The 15,566-nt window shown below is 42.9% G+C and overlaps 1 protein-coding gene across 1 annotated transcript in view; it reads right to left on the reverse strand.

The window, feature by feature from the left end:
- Positions 1-15,566, reverse strand: part of Dnah11 (dynein axonemal heavy chain 11) — a 319,597-nt gene that overhangs the window by 122,250 nt on the left and 181,781 nt on the right. The window contains 3 exon segments of the mRNA XM_059279404.1: positions 10,080-10,222; positions 11,011-11,134; positions 12,303-12,465. Of these exon segments, the coding sequence (XP_059135387.1) occupies positions 10,080-10,222; positions 11,011-11,134; positions 12,303-12,465 (430 nt within the window).

Genomic DNA, 15,566 nt, shown 5'->3' on the forward strand with positions numbered 1-15,566 from the left:
TTCAAGTGTTTGCTTTGCAACAAGGAAAACTTTAGTTCAATCCCTAGAAACCACCCATATAGAAAAGCCAGAAGTGGTGGTGCAGGCTTGCAGTCCCAGTACTGGAGAGGCAGAGATGGGGGCACTTCTGGAGCTCTCTCTAGCCTACTTAGAGAGCTCCAGGTCAGTGAGACCCTGTCTCAAAAAACAATGTAGACAGCACCTGAAGAATGGTACCCAGAATTGCCCTCTGGCATCCACATCCTGTACATATGCTTATGCAACCACACACAGGTTCACCTATGCACACTCCATCAGTGGGCTTTCTGTTATGGCTTCTAATCCCCTTCTCATATACACAGCTGCAGGTTCATACCAGTTAATGTAGCTATTAGACTAATGTCTGTCCTTCCCACAGTGAGGTGGCCTCCATAGGCTAGGGCTGGGTTGTCCATATTCCTGTCATCTCCCAAGATCCAGCACATCACAGGCCTCCAATAAGTGTTTGCTGAAGGACAAGTGGCCAAATGGCGGATTGCTGTCCCTGTGGTTTCCATGCCTTCTCTGTCATGAAGGACTCCATGCCTCTGTAGTCATAAGCTGAAATGAACCCTTTTCTCCTCTAAAGTATTTTTGGACTTGGCACTTTATCACAGCAACAGTAAATTAACTAATACAGATAGCATCTTTTTGTCTCCTTAATTTCTTTGCAATTTACCAACAATCATAGAAAATGGGGAGGCAAGTGTGAAAGAGTCCCAACAAGCACGACTCCGGAAGAACAGAGGGCAGAGCGAGCCGTGGTTGGCCAGTCCTTGGCTTCTCGTTCTCATCAATGCAAGAGCTAGAATTGCGGGCAGGAGGGGTGCAGACAGCCCTCCCATGGATGAATCCATGTTTGATGATCTCCTGATGAGGAACTAGACACCCTGACCCTCAAGCAAACGCAGACCCGAGAGGCTTCACTGCACAACGATGCCCAGTAAGGTGTGCAATATCTGATTTCCTGTGAGACAGGCGTGTGAGCTTTCAGTGTAAGATAAACAAACACCACATACGGACATTGCAGCACCATGGCTGGTTGGGTGTGGGTGTCAGCACTTCTGCTGTGACTGCTGGGTCCCATGACACAAGAGAATACAACTCAAGAGCAAATCCCTCGCTGTACCTGTAGATTCCGGTCCCAGATAGGAAATGTTCTCTCTTCCATCTAAGAAGGAAGCAGAGAGGGGAACACAACCCAAGTGGGACACACATAATATGAAGCCAAGACAACTCGAAATCTCTAACTGAAAGGAAGAATTGCCCCAAACTGAAATGAATATAAGAGTCTGAAGAAATGGCTAAGAACCTCCTTGGTACATGAAGAGGTTAGAAGGAGAAAAAGGATGGAAATCTACAAGGGCAAAGACCAGGATGAAAGCGTAAAAGAAGAGAGACAGTCAACTGTAACTCTTCTTAAAAGGTATTTATAGTATCTCAAGTCAACATGCCATCCCATACTTGCTGACAGAATGCTGATAGCATCTCACTAAAATAAAGACTGAAGCACTGGTCACTACAGCACCTGCGAGCTCCAACTCTTGAGGAAGTATGTATAAAAAGGAGAGACTACTGGGAAGATGGGGCTGAGACAGCTCAGCGGGCAGTGTTTGCTGCACGGGGATGAAGGGCAGGATTTGGATCCCAGCACCCTGCATAAAAGCCAGTCATGGCCATGCACGTCTGTGAACACAGTGTGTGGAACAGGGGATTAGGAGACAGGTCAGTCTCAGGGACCTGCTGCCCAGCTAGTGCAGCTGAAGAGACTCCCAAGTTCAGAGAAAGACTCTGTCTTAAAAAAATCAGGCAGAGTGTCAGAGGGAAACACCCAACATCCATCTCTGGCTTTCACTTGTGTATGCACAACGAGCTGCACCCCCCACATACACATGTACACACTCGTATACACCACACATACAGACACACACACACACTCACACACATGCATGCACATGTGCACACATACACAAAGGGAAAAAAGAAAAGAGGACAAAATCAGATGATGCTCCTAACAACCCCTGAAGAACAAACCGCGGAACCTAGTGGGATTAATGAACATGCAAGGAGGTAGCTGGTTAACCTCGTGCCCCTCCATTCCTCTTTCCCTCCATCCTGACTTTCTTAGGTATCCACAGTGGTCTGTTAGGAACTTGGCAGGCATGAAAGACACTACAAAATACCAAGACAAGAACTCTATATAAAAAGGTGCAAAATGAATATGAAAGCAAATGGTTGCTTTATCAAAAGCTAGCTAAAGACACTTTGACTAAATGCAGAGACACATAGATTTCCCTGAGGTGATTAATATCCGAAAGATGATATTTTGCCCTCACATTCATTAATACATTTTAGGCACTTTTAGTAATTCCTATCATGTTCACAAGAATTTGTGGGGTGATTTTTTTTAGGGCTCATATGGAATAAAAATGGGTTAAAAACATCAAAAGAATATTTGAAAACAATAAAATACTGAAAGTAAATTCATATGCATACCACTGGTGAATAAATCTTGAGTTGTAATAAATAAAACTGGGTGGGGAAATGATAGAAAATATTCAGTATTTAAGTACATTCATGGTCCCCAAATTAGTTTATACATTCTCACCAGAATTTTTTAAATCATGAAACTGATTTTATATTTCATCTGGGAATTAAAGTAGAATGGTTAAATCAGTCAGAGCCTGGCATTCTGGTTCTGCAGGTTCCAGAACATACTATGAAGCTATAGAGTGCAAAGCTACATGGCGTTTCCACCAAAGCGGGCTGTCATGGTTTAGACCTGAAATAACCCTTAGCAATGCATGTGTTGAAGGCTGGTCCCAGTGCAGAAATACTCAGGGCTGTTGGGAGGTGACTGTGTTGTAAGGACCCTAACCTGATCGGTGAATCAGTCCACTTGTAATTGAGAGATTTTAGGAGGTGGATGCAGTGGGAGGAGTCAGGTCTCTGGGCACTTGTCCCAGAAGTGTTTGTCTAATGCTTTGCCCCTGGCCACCAAGAGGTGACTAGCCATGCCCATCATACGGTTCCCACCAGGATGCTCTGCCTCAGCATGGGCTCAGAAGCAAGGTGCTAAGTGAATTTGGATGAAAGCCACAAAAACTATAGTCCTTTGCTGTTCAAGTGGTTCCCTCAGGTGTTTGTCACTGGGATGGATGCTGACTCATCTGTTCATAGGTGAGGGAATCAATGGGACCCAAGGAGAGCTCCTGGATATTATACCCCCAGGCATTTAGGTATTTAATATATGAGATAGATAACACTTCAAAAATCAGCTGGCTAGAGGAGAGATTATGTAATAAGAGACTTGGGGAAATTTTTTCATGCTAAAAATACAATAAAATCACCTTATACTATATAAAAAAAAAACTCTAGGGCTAAACATTATAACTTAAAGAAAATTTGGGACAGTATTTTTAAACAATGTAGTGCAGAAATGTTCCTCAAAATCTTAACACAAAAGTTATAAAGAAAAGTATCATCTGAGTTAAAATATGTATAAATGCAAAATAGAGGACATAATAAAGAAAGCTAGAATTATGATAAAATTTGAGAAAAGTAATCAACATGTGGAACAGGAAAGTATATTACAGACATATACTACTACTCACTACCTAAAATTACCTAAAATCAGTAAAAATCATAACAAACCAAATGGAAATTTAACAAGTAGACAGTTCCTAATAAATAACTGGCTATTTAGGATAAAGCACATTTGCATTAAGTAGTCCATTCTGTATGCCAAATACCTGAACTATTTAACTTTCTTTCTGGGTGGGCCTTCTAACCTAAAAAAAATAATTAAACAAAGAAACAACAATTTACCAGTATGTTATCTCTAGATGATATAATTAAAAGTAATTTTTATTTTCTTCATGTGTCTCTCTGTTAAATTTTCTACAATGACAGTGTGTTTCTTATATTAACAGAAATGGATTTCTGTACATATACCTAGACTGACAGATCATGAAACTTTCCTGGGTTAACCCAAGTCCACAGGAGGAGGGAGGAAATCGCTGTTCTTCTAGAACAAGATGAGGAACCTGTAGGGAGGTTCATATCCACACAGGAGGAGGAGAGCGAGCATTTGGCATTGGTTCATTGGCTCCTTTGCAGCAATCCAAGGACACACATCTGATCACTGGTAATGGGAAGCAGCCTGCCTGCAGGACTCAGAGGACAACAGCCTCATGCTAACAGATTCTCTCAGCCTTGCATTTCCAACAACCCAATACTTGGTGGTGAGCATGAGTGATGGGTGGTACCAGCAACTCTGTGACACAGTCAGCTGCCCACCCTGTCTAATCAGCTGCACAGGCGAAAGAGATACTAACCTATCAGAAATCCAGTCTACAGCCTGCCCTGATGAACTGCATGGCGTCATGCGGAAGGCTTTTTAAGATGCCCGAGATCAGGGTCATACACAGAGCGTGTGCAGAAGGAAGCTGTCATTTCATTGGAAAGCTGGCAGGTGGTCCATTTTTGCATATTGGTTCTCCCTCGGGTGAAGAGTTCAGCAGATTGAGTAAGACACAAGCAGATCTCTGTCTCAGCAAGCTTTGCTTGTGTGTAGAATGAAAGAAATGCATAAAGGAAGACTGATGGCAGTAAAAATATGAAAATGTAGAACAGCTGGTGTCAATCTTAACTCTGGGAATATTAATAAGCCCAAGGGGAAAAACTATATAATTATCTCAATAGATACTGAAAAGGAATTCAGTAGAGAACTCCTTCACAAAATGGATGTGTGAAATTAAAAACCAATAGGATACATTACTGTGAAGCATCAGAGCCTCCCTGCTCAAGTCAGGATCCAGAAGCAATCGCTGTTGGTTGGTACCACTCTTTAGACTGTTCTTCTGCGGTACTTACAGGAGTGATGGAAATAAGATGCACAATCAAAAAAGAATTTTTACCTGCTGGCTAGATGACACCAACCAACTCCTAGAAACTGCTTTAAGAGGGTCTAGGCAGGTGGTGCAGGCCTACAATCCCAGCACTTGGAAGGCTGAAGCCGAAGGGTTATAAGTTTGAGGCTAGCGCAGGCCATATAATCAGGTCTCAAAAATAACAAAATTAAACTTGGAGGTGGTGCACACCTGTGGTTCCAGCAAGGGGGAAATGGGAGGCTGAGATAGACAAATCCCTAGAAGCCCTGGTCAGCCAGCCTAGCCTACCTGGTGACGTTCCAGGGCACCGAGAGACCTTGTCTAAAATAAAAGGTGGAAGGCACTGGAGGAGTGACTCTGGGATTGCTCTCTGATCTTTAACCCTCATGCATACATCTAGTGTAAACTTGTGTGCACCCATATATACTATACCTACATGAACACACTCACACATATACATGAAAACCAACAACAAAATCTGTAAGGCAGGAGCTAAGATAACTAGTTACAGAATTAAAAGGTAGAAGTTTTCCTATATTAAAATAAGATACAGTTTATGAGAATAATAGAACATATTACATCATAAAAATCAAATGTACCCTTACAGAAAATAACTATTTAACATGATTTAGTCAGAATTAAGATGGTGTTGAATGTGACAATATGATTTTAGTGCTTGTTCACACATATGAACACATGAGAATAATGGAAAACTTGATCAGAAGCAGTAATTAGATATTAGAATATGTAAGAGAGTGTTGCAAATTTGCATAGGGCAATGTTGGAACCAACAGAAGCAGCTTAGCAAGGACAGAGAACAGAGAATCTGAAGGAGACCCAGTAACCATGGCTGTTCTAAATGTAACATAAATGATGCACGAAACTGTTAAGAAAGAAACATACAGTGTTTAGATAAAGACACCTTTGGGGGCAAAATAACCTGATGTCTCTCAGCTTACTCTTCACCATGGAGAGTAAGCAATATATTCCAGAGGTAGCATGCCTTAAAAACTAAATAGTACCTAACTTGTGATGGTTAACCCGATTTCTTCAACTCTATGATGACACAAAAGCCACACACATTTTGTGGAAACCATACTGAGAATCTTGAATTTCGACCTTTACTAGGTTGGTGGCATGCAGTCTGCTGCCCTCTGAGGATGGTGAGCGATACTTGACCTTGATCTTGAGGGCCTAGTGCACCATGAGGCTAAGCTATGACATCCTCCTGATGCATGGAATGCATTTTCAACTTACAATACTTTTGACCTAGAGTGGGCTTATTGGGACATCACTCTGGTAAGCTGAGGCACATCTGTGTTCCCAAATTCGTTTTCAATGTTATGTCATAGAGGAAACACGAAGATCGAATACTCCCTCCCTTGAGCCCAATACAGCTGTAAGGCACTGGTGGCCAGCAGGACAACAGCTCAGGGGATTGGGGGAAGGGCAGGTTCTGGTTTCCCGATCCAGGTAACCAGCTCTTTTTCTTCTTCCCTCCCCCTGATTGGAATGTGAATGTACTCTACAGTTTTGTGATGAGGAGGAAGGAGATATCCAGGTGAATGCTGGCAGAAGGAAAAGATTGACAAGACCATGGGTCTCCAAGGGTTATTGAGCCAGGCTGTGCTGACAGGCAAGAGAGGCTCAGAGGAGCTCTCAGCTGGGTTTTCTCCTTTGTAGCCACAGCGAGTTCCAAGTGCCTCAAAGCCAGTGGTTCTCAACCTTCCTCATTGTGACTCTAACACAGTTCTTCATGTGTGGTGACTCCCACATGTAACAATTTTCATTGTTATTTCATAACTGTAATTTTGCAACTGTCATGAATTGTTCTGTAAATATCTGATATGCAGGATGTTGTATATGCAACCCCTGTGAAAGGTTTTTTGACCCTCAACCCATAGGTTGAGAACTGCTGCTGTCAGCATTATAACCCCAGAAGACCAGGCAGGGTAGCACATGCTTGTGATCTTAGCACTGGGGAGATAGAGGCAGGAGGATTGTTGGTCCCAGCTCATCCTGGACTCCATTATTGGTTCCAGGCAGTAATCTTGAATGAGAAGAGACTTTTCTAAGTCTACAAGAAACTCCCAAGGCTGTCACTAGCCTGTGGCTCCAGGGGGAGGTGGAGAGACCTTAGGAGAGAGGAAGCCAGGTGTCATGAAGGGGTGTGTCATGGGAGAGAGATCAGGACTTTTGCCCCTTCATGCCTCTTTGCCTCTCAGATACCATTGATGCAAACATCCTCATGCATAGATGTAGTGAGGTTACACACAACCTCACTACAGACACAACCAACCAACTTGTCTTCCTATAAGTTGATGTTTCCAGGTATTCTGTCAGAGCAGAGGGAAGCTGACTAATATAACTTTTAAAAGATTCTCAAGTGAGACTAGGGAGATGACTGAGGAGGTAGGTGCTTGCTGCATGTGCACGAGAACCTGAGTTTGGATCCCCTGCATCTACATAAAAGCCAGGTGAGATAGCATGTGCTTGTAACACCAGAGCTGAGAAGAGGCAGAGACAGGCAGACGCAGGGATCTTGCTGACCAGTCAGTTTAGCTGAATTGGTAATGTTTGGGTTCATTAAGTGGCCCTATCTAAAACAACAACAACAAAAATGTAGAAAATAATAGAGGAAAATATTGACAGCAATTTCTAGCTTTCATTTGTGCACATGCACACACACACACACACACACACACACACACACACACGCACACACACTACATACCCAATAAAAAAGTAAAGAAAGAAAAATCCAAAATCTTTAAAGAAGCATTGCCACATGTACATTTAAAAGGCAAAGGAAAGAATAGGAAAATATGAGGTCCAGTGCATATGTAAAACTTGGTACACAGTTCAATACAAAAATGAGCTCTTTAGGACTTAGTCTCGGCAGTTACACAGTGTCACTCCAGCCCTACTTTACTGAAGTCATCACAGGCACACCCAAGTTCAAAGTCAAGGCACACAGATGCCACCTACCACAAAGAACAGTATAAAAGAATCTGCAGGCGTATCTTGAAACTACCACAAGCTGCAAATATTGCACCTAGCAATTCCCTTGCCAGGAAGTCATCCTGGTAAGCAAGCAAACTTGAGCATAAATGACATAAAAGGCACTTCTCCTAGAGTTATATGTGACAGCACTTCTCAGATTTTTGTCAAAGATTTATTTGAATTCCATGTGTATCTCTGTGTGGGCATGTGCACATGAGTGCAGGTGTCCCAAGAAGGCCAGAGGCATCAGGTTCCCTGGAGCTGGAGTTATGGGCAGTTATGAGCTACCCACTATGGGAACAGATCCTCTGCAAGAGCAGTCTACCTATCGAGCCATGGCTCCAGCTTTTGCTTCTCAGATTTGAACATGTCCCTGAAGCACCCGGAGAATGTGCTAACCAGATTCCTGGGTCTCATCCACTGCTTTTGATTCAAGAAAATGTGCATTTTTATGAAGTTTATAGTTCTCAGTGTTTAGGTAATATTGATTTTGTAGCTCTGAGGAACTATGAGAACCGAAGATTTGCAACATGATTTTAAATTCTATTATTGACCTGTCTCTCCATTCCCAAAAGATTTGATTCAAACACATCACAGTGCAACAAGGTTTGGTATTTTTACTACGTGACAAACATATTCTGAACAGCTTCTGTTTCCTCTTTTATAATGCAGTTGTAGGGAGGATCCTCGAACATGCTAGACAAGCATCCTGTCACTGATCTATACCCTTGCCTCCTTCTGAGTCATACCTTTGTTATGGAGACACCTCTAAGGCAACTGAATTTTGGATCTGCACCTTCTAAACTCAGCCCAGAATTAGTGACATTAAAGTGAAAGTTCAAATCACAGATCACTAAAGAAACTCACTCCTCTGTGGAAAGGAAAGGTGCATTTCCGGCTGATGTCACTGTCACTGCCCATCCCTTTCCTTAAGTGCCTCAAGCTCTGTAGCTACCACAGAGCCTTTCACTGAGTTCACAGGCACAGGGATACTAGGAGAAATGCAAAGCAATTGCTTTTAAGAATACTTTGTCTGCACTGGGAAGATCAAAATGGCTACAACAGTATTAGGAGGCTGGGCCCCAACTTTGTAGGCCTTGTTATCTTGTAGCACTCCACCTTTACTAACACTGTTTTGTTGCTCTAACTCTCTATGATGCCCCAAAGCACTGTGTAGCTCAAGCCGGAGGACTTTGAAGTAAGACTATTTGGACAACACCCCTAAATCACTTCCATACAGGACACACTAGTGGAGATCCTGCCTGTGACCGCTTGACAGAAGTGGTACACTTCATCAAAGTGCACGTCTCCAGCTCCATAGACCATGTTCTCTACACCAGAACTTCAGTTTTGGCCCTTTAGAGCCGGCTCAGCTTTCTCCACACAGGTTCTTCACAGTCCACCTTACATGAACATTGTCTCCTCTCTCAGGGGGCTGTAGAAAGGGCTCAGCAATTAAGACTGCTTGCTGCTCTTACAGAGGATGTGGGTTCAGTTTCTAGCACAAACACAGAACAACTCACAGCCATCTATAATTCCAGTTTCAGGGAATATGGCACCCTCTTCTGACCTCCATGGGCACTAGGCACACATGTGGTACACATACACTTACACACACAAACACATACATATGCATACATACACACATACAATATACAAACATGCACACACATATATAGTCAGGCAAAACACCCACACACATGAAACAGAATAAATCAATCTAAATTAAAAACAACATATTTTCCTTTCCCTAAATGTTCTTGCCTTGAGTTCTGACTCAGGCCTGACAAATGGAACACTGTTCCTTCATGATGACCTGTTCCCAATAAGAAGAAGGCTGCCCTCTCCTGCTCTCCCTTGGGGCTATTTACACTTGTCCCATAGGACAGTTCTTGGAAACATTCCTTACCTCTTACAATGTCAGCTCCTCTAGGACAGAGGAACATGGCTTTAATAGCACTATACATACTGCTCAGCCCAGGGCTTCCCAGGAGCTCAGCATGGCAGCTGGCCTCAGGGACACACGCTGCAGACATGGGCTGGAAAAACACACCTGTCCCTTCAAACGAAGTCACTGAAATTCAAACCCATCATATGAATCCTGGTTGAGACGCACACTGGATTGCCAACAACAACTTTAAAACAGGTAAAGTGAATGTGTCTTACTTTGAGCTGTAGTCGGACTCTGGCCAAAAAGAACGCCCAACAGTTTTCCCTGGAGTCCACCATGCCGAGACCACGGACTTCATTACGAACCCCAGAAACTATCTTGTCCATATCTTCATCATTGAACAGATCTGGGATGTCACCTACTCCCAAAGAATGGGCAGAATTACACAATGATGATGCAATTTACATTTTACAGCGGACTTTCTAGTGCTTGAAATGCTAGGATGAAGCTCCATTTAAAGACAAAGTTTGAAATTAGAAATGTCATCTGCCTTTCCTTTTTTTTTGCTCAGAACTCACTGAGAGCAAACAGTTAGCTGCATACTCACATAAACATCACATGCCACCAGAACTTCACACCGACTAGACCTACATGTCCTCCAGACCCACACCCCACCAGACTTTCACACCGACTAGACCTGCATGTCCTCCAGACCCACACCCCACCGGACCTTCACACCAACTAGACCCACACCTCTTAGACCTGTACCCCACTGGATGTGCATACCCTAGACCCACACTCTCTAGACCCATACTCCATTGGACCCTCACACCTACTAACCCACACAGATCCTAGACCTGCATCCCACTGGATGAGCACACCCTCTAGACCCCCACATCCACTAGACCATGCCCTACCGGACACTCACACCCACTAAACCATCACACGCACTAGACCAGCATACCCCCAAGACCTGCACAAGGAGGAATAATATTTACTTCAGTTCAGGCCTGTTGGAGGCACCTCTCATCCATAAGCTGACTAAGAAAGCAATACAGTTCAAATTAGTTAGGTTTATAGCTTTCTCTCCAAAGAACTGCCCTAGCAAACATCTCAAAGATAAATTATCTCTCTTTAAAGTTCATTGAAACTACAGATAATTTGTCATTGGGAAAGATCTTTCGAGAAATGTGTCCATTTAATCACCCGATGCCAGCAAGTCATTAATCAGCACAAGGAAGCTCTCGTCTAGAACGTGGGCATCTGTCAGCAGGAACACGGTGGGCATGTTCTTGGCTCCAGTTCTGACGTACAAATTGGCCAGATCTACCTGTAAGGAAAGGAAGCCATCGCTCATGTTTTGTTACAATGCCGATGGGATGCTGGGAGTGTGTGGCTGGGTGTTGGGAGGAACTGAGTAAGGGGAACGTGGGGCAGTAGCTGTGGCTGTCCTCCCAGTGACCTGTCACCCCCCCCATCCTGGCATTCACTGGTGAGCATCATGTGATTTAGTGGCATCTCTGGATGAAAACAGGCTGCTGCTGGGCCACGACCCCTTCTAATGAAGTGGATGTGAATTCAGTGATGCCTCTGTCAAGTAGCACAGTGGCAGTCCTCTGCTCACTCCAACAATCACCTCTTCATTGAACATAGTTTTACTTTGTTATTTGGTCAGCATTATTAAAAGCATAGTTTTTAAAAAGTTTAAAATAGCACTTGCCACAAATTCTAGGCATTATTTTATAAGTGCTACTGTGGATTGAAAAGCAAAAGCTTAAATACACGGGACAGTTTCTAAACATGCCGTTCCCATTGCAGTTTGTTCTCATGCTCTTATTCAAAGGGGAAGAAACCCTACTTGCAATTACAAAGGAAGATCTTCCCTTTCTGCCTTTTGTCATATAAGACCATGAATAGCACTGAACACTGAGTTCATTTAAGGCAGAAACAAAAACACGCTTGTATTTTTAAAACAATATTTTTTTCAGCCAGGCTTATGTTATTGAACCTATACAAATTATAGAAATGTGTTAATGCATTTGACCATGAAGACAAAAGTATCAGAGGTAACTCTGAAGAGAGCCCCTCTTCCTATACAGTTGGGAGGCCCTACCCACATTCTCAGAGCTGACATGGATTCACTATCAGCTTATGCTCTGTCTGCCAGACAAAAGGACCAGAAATACAATCAGCCCTCCATGGTCACAGGTTCAGCTCAACAGCAAACAAACAAACACAACACAAGACCGAGGGCATGTTGTGTGTGTCCTCATCCCCTACAGACATTCTTTTCTCGTGGTTACTCCTAAACACTGCAGCACAGCAACTACTGATGTAACATTCCCATCGGATTAGGTATTGTAAGCGACCTAGAGATGACTTAAAATGCACAGGACCATGCTCAGGTTATGTGGGAATGTGATCAATTTCACTGGGTCCTGGCCCTAACCCTCTGTGGATAGCAATGGGTGACTGCTCTGCCAGTCAGCTTTCCTCACCCGAAGCTCTTGGGCCCCATAGCCTTCAGTCAGAGTGATCTGGAAGACCTCCAAGCTGCAGATGTAAGCTGCCAGCCGAGACAGGCTCTGCTTGCCACTGCCCCCAACTCCAACCAAGAGGGCGTGGCCTTGAGGGGTCCGAAGAATGCGGCTGATGCGGCACCTGGAGGAAGAATCAGCCCCCGTCGAGTCATGAAACCAAAATGTCTTGGGTTGTAAAAATGTGTAGCGACGAAAGGCCAGTTCTATTGGAATAATTTTGTCCTTGTTCGTATGCTTTCCCATCGAAGACAGCATCTAGTTTGTAACATTTGCCCACAAAGTTTCCCAGGAGGCACATTTGGACTTGTACTGCATCACATTGCTTGAGAATATATGCAAGGCTTATGTATAAGCTTCTATTTTTATTTTTTTGATTAACAAGAAAAATCGTAATTCTCAGTCAGACCCCCAGTACAAAGACCTCCAGGGGAGATATCTATTTGCAAAAAAGCTTTGCTGTAGAACCACTTTGAAAAAAAAAAATGGATTGGCTTGAATCAACAGACAATCTCCAATGTGCTTCATTCAAGGAGACTAAAGACTCATTTCTCTAAGACATATTTATTTACTTTTATTTTATGTGAGTGCTCTGCCTGCATCTACATATGTACATCAAGTATGCCCCTAGTGCCTAAGGAAGTCAGGAGAAGCATTGGATCCCCCTGGAACTAGAATTACAAATGGTTGTGAGCCATTATGTCAGTGTTAGGGACTGAACCTGGGTCCTTTGCATGAGCAGAAAGTACTCTTAACCACTGAGCCTAGGCCCTATCACTTGTTTCTTATATGATTCTTGCTCCCTTTTCACTAAAGGAGGCCTCACATGTAGGCCACAACATTAGCCATTGTTATTTGAAATTTTCTTACAAGATCAGCCAACCCCTCTTCCTACTCTAGTCTAGAGATTCTGATTGTTTATACTAGTGATATCATTGCTCCATTTGCCAGGCATGAATACTTTGGTTTTAACATTAATGTAATACTAGTATAGTTGAAGAAATGGCTCATATCCAAATTAAAAAACAACTCACAAAATATAAAGTATGCATATGTCCAACTGCAAAAGTTGGGCCTTATTATGTTTGCTTTTCTAAACAAACAAATCCCAGCCCTGGATGACCCATGTTGCTTTTGTTTTTGGAAAACTGAAGCTGGAGTCACTTATACCAGGACCGATGTGTAACGTCACTTCAAGTCTCCAGTAACTGAGGAGACAGGTTACTGTTACAAGCCTGGTGAGTCCATTAGATTTTACATCATGGGACCACATGAACAAAATCACCTTGGGAAAGAGAGCAGGAGAGAAACTCCAAGTCCAGTTAGGCTTGGTTGCATCTTCAGGCATGCTTCCAGGTTTTTATCTAACAGGATTCACTAAGTGGCAATGTCCCTTTCTTCAATGCTCAAGGGCACTCAAATCATCCCCAATGCTGAGTCAATTGCTTTACTCTTATAATCCTAGATCAAAGAAATACTCTATGGTTTGGGCTACAGAGAATCCCATACTGAAGAAAATATATGGGAAAGGCCCTTTCCCCTCAGGGTTGGAGGGGATTGGCTTCACCAGGTCACACGTGCTGCCAGCATATCCCAATGTCACAGGGAACAGTGTGGCCAATAATTTACTGGTTTCCACCTAACCTCCCCTGGTGTGTGTAATTAAGGGATCGCTGAAAAGGTATCGATGAAACTACTGACACTCTGAGCGCTTGCCGTAAGTGATGGTGGGGAGCATTTTCCTTTAGCCCAAGGCTAAACACTTAAAAATAACTCTTCTAAAAATTAAATTTCCTATAGCTCTCCTATTCAGAGTCACTTCTTTCATGAATAATTTTTCTTGTTTTTATTGATTTACTTTTAAAAATTTAACTCTTATCCATTGTTACTTAATAGAAAGGCCTAGGAGAATGAGGGGACAGGGACAAGAACAGCTGTATTTGTTGTAAAGATGTAATTGACTTCCCACTCTGTGGCAACAGAAACTGTTTAGATGAGCAGTTTGAGATCCTATGCTACAGTCCATCCAGCACCGTCCTCAAGGCTCCTTAGCTTTGTTAAGAGATGTTCTGTGTACATAAGGCCTGTCTATGCCTCTCCAGCCTCATATTTCGCTTGCCCTGTTTTTTTTAACCTATGTTACATATGCCACAGCCACCGTGATCTTTTACTCTGTTATTTGAACATTCACAGTTCAGAGACACAGTGACCCTCTGCAACGTACTTCTCCCTAATTTTTCTATAATAAGTCACCCCAGTCATATAGAACTCAGTTGAAATGCCACCTCCTCCCTCTGACACCAAGTTCCTCTTTAGAAATCCAAGACAGGTTGAACATCCTTTACCCCAGAATCTTAACTGCTCTAAAATCTAAAACATTTTACGGGTCTAGGAGTTGGATTACAGTCAAATCTCTACTATATTAAAAATGCACAAAGCTACCTGGAAGTGATGTGTGGAAAGTTTAATATATGAGAAGTAAAGCGATGTTCTGATTAGGTTGGGGGCTTATTCCCAAGATGTATCATTCTACAAATACTTCAAAACATGAAGAACATATCAGAAACTCTAAACCCTTCTGGTCCTAGGCATTTTGGATGAGGCATTGCATTCTCAAGCTGTTGTACCTTTTGGCATAACACATTACTCTCGGGACATTTTTCTTGATCATTTGTTCATGTTCTGATAAATCTTCACTTGGAGCACTCACATACTCAAGCTTCAATAGAGAAGGTATTGGGAGTGCCCAGGCTGGGATGTGAGCCTTGATGGTCATGCTCTACCCCAAGCAAAAAACTTCCTTTCATTTCCTTCTAAGAAGATCTGTCATCCTTTTGTTCATTTCCTTCTAAGAAGATCTGTCATCCTTTTGTTCTCACTAACTGCTGTAAGACACCAAAGGAATTGTGGTGTTGTTTGTTTTTTCTGTTTGGGGGGCTCACCACCCAGGTCCCAAATAAACCACATGGAGTCTTATTATTTCTTATAAATGCTCAGTCTTATCTTGGCTTGTTTCTAACCAGATTTTCTTAACTTTAAATTATCCCCATTACCTTTTGCCTTTGGGCTTTTCATGTTCTCTTATTTCTGTAAATCTTACTCTTACTTCGTGGCTGGCTGTGTAGCTGGGTGGCTGACCCCTGGAGACCTCCTTCTCTGGCTACTTCCTCCCTCTTCCAGATTTCTCCTTCTATATATTCTCTCTGCCTGCCAGCCCCATCTATC

Source organism: Peromyscus eremicus, chromosome 14 (assembly GCF_949786415.1).
Source record: "Peromyscus eremicus chromosome 14, PerEre_H2_v1, whole genome shotgun sequence".
NCBI classification, from domain to species: Eukaryota; Metazoa; Chordata; class Mammalia; order Rodentia; family Cricetidae; genus Peromyscus; species Peromyscus eremicus.